A 1,900-nucleotide genomic window follows, 5' to 3' on the forward strand; every position below is an offset into this window, starting at 1 on the left:
ACACACACACACACACAGAGACACACACACACATACGCACAGAGAGACACACACACACAGACACGCACACACACAGAGACACACACACACACACGCACGCACACAGAGACACACACGCACACAGAGGGAGACACACACACAGACACGCACGCACGCACACACACAGAGAGACACACACACACACACACACACAGAGACACACACACACAGACACGCACGCACACTCAGAGAAAGACACACACACGCACGCACGCACGCACGCACGCACACCAAAGACTGTTAAACTTTGGTGAAGTTTTTAAAATTCAGTCAGTACAGACTTGATCATGTGTTTATTAACTGTTTGTCAGTTTGCTAATGTTAATGTTGCAGTTTAGTCAGGTGAAAGAATCTAGCAAAACATGGCTTTGATATTCAAAAGCGTGGTGTGAGTGTGTGGAGTCAGTGTCAGTGACGTGTGTCTTACAGCGAGAGCTCTGGAGTCTCTCTGTGTGTCCTCATCTCTCAGACTCTCTGGGCTCGGCGTGTGGCTGGCAGACACTGAACCCTTGACAGGAGCCCTCACTGCAGGAAGAGCTTTACTTTGACCTGCACACAACACACACAGCACAGATCCTACACAACAGCACACTGACACTCCTGAAATCAAGACTCTCGTCACATCAGCAGCTTCATTTGACAAGGAGGGCGAATTAAATAAAGACTGATGTGATGTCACAGTGTGTGAATACCAGTTTCAAAGAAGTCATGCTGTGTGTGTGTGTGTGACCGTTAAGGCCCTACACGGAAGCAGCTCCGGGCGGATGACGTATGAGTTCAGCGTTGCGCATGCGCCGCTCAGAAGTGACGAACGCGGAAGCGCAGGGGAGAGATCAAAACAAAACAACGGTCACTAATTAGAAGTACAAAACGAGGATTTGTAAAGAAGAATGTTTTTTTTTTTAAATGTAAGACTATTTTTTCCGCAGCCAAACGCTGCACGCCGGAGATCCGGCACGATGCTTGAGAACTATAAGCCCTGAGAATGTGCATCAAAATAAAGTGTTAGCAGATGTTAAGCAGACAGTTACTAATACTCTAATGACTGCTTGGTGACATGGAGTCGCAAAGATACTTTTAGTTAGAATGTCTACATAATCTAAATTGACATTTTATTTTATTTAATTTTAAAATAAAATAAAATACAAAATTTACAAAAAAAAAAGACTATGTAAGTGAGTGTTAACTGTTCACACTGTCATCAACAGATGTGCTTCAGGTGTGAGTTTGTGAGGTGTCTGATGTGATAACACACACACACCCACGCGCGCGCACACTCACACTCATCAACAGATGTGCTTCAGGTGTGAGTTTGTGAGGTGTCTGATGTGATAACACACACACACTCACTCACACACTCACTCACACTCACGCGCGCACACACACACACACTTAACTCACTCTTACAAGCACACACTCACTCACACTTACACTCGCGCGCGCACGCACACACTCACTCACACTCACGCACACAGACTCACTCCCTCACTCACACGCGCACGCACACACTCACTCACACTCACGCACGCACACACACTCACTCACGCTTACACTCACTTACGCGCGTGCACGCACACTCACTCACTCACTCACGCGCGCACACACACTCACGCGCCACACTCACTCACTCACGCTTACACTCACATGCGCGCACGCACACACTCACGCTTACACACTCACACGCGTGCACGCACACACACTCACTCACGCTTACACTCACTTACGCGCGTGCACGCACACTCACTCACACTCACGCGCGCACACACTCACGCGCCACACTCACTCACTCACTCTTACACACACTCACACGCGCGCACGCACATACACTCACGCGCCACACTCACTCACTCACTCACTCACT

At 48.4% G+C, this 1,900-nt stretch overlaps 1 protein-coding gene across 2 annotated transcripts in view; it reads right to left on the bottom strand.

Annotated features, from left to right (window-relative positions):
* cfap36 (cilia and flagella associated protein 36) overlaps positions 1-1,900 on the bottom strand; it is a 22,396-nt gene that overhangs the window by 5,606 nt on the left and 14,890 nt on the right. For both annotated transcript variants that reach the window (XM_016513849.1, XM_016513855.1), the window contains exon 8: positions 467-588. In XM_016513849.1, the coding sequence (XP_016369335.1) occupies positions 467-588 (122 nt within the window). The remainder of the gene's footprint in view (positions 1-466; positions 589-1,900) is intronic.

The sequence above is a fragment of the Sinocyclocheilus rhinocerous genome, unplaced genomic scaffold (genome assembly GCF_001515625.1).
Source record: "Sinocyclocheilus rhinocerous isolate Xijiao unplaced genomic scaffold, SAMN03320098_v1.1 scaffold523, whole genome shotgun sequence".
NCBI lineage: Eukaryota > Metazoa > Chordata > Actinopteri > Cypriniformes > Cyprinidae > Sinocyclocheilus > Sinocyclocheilus rhinocerous.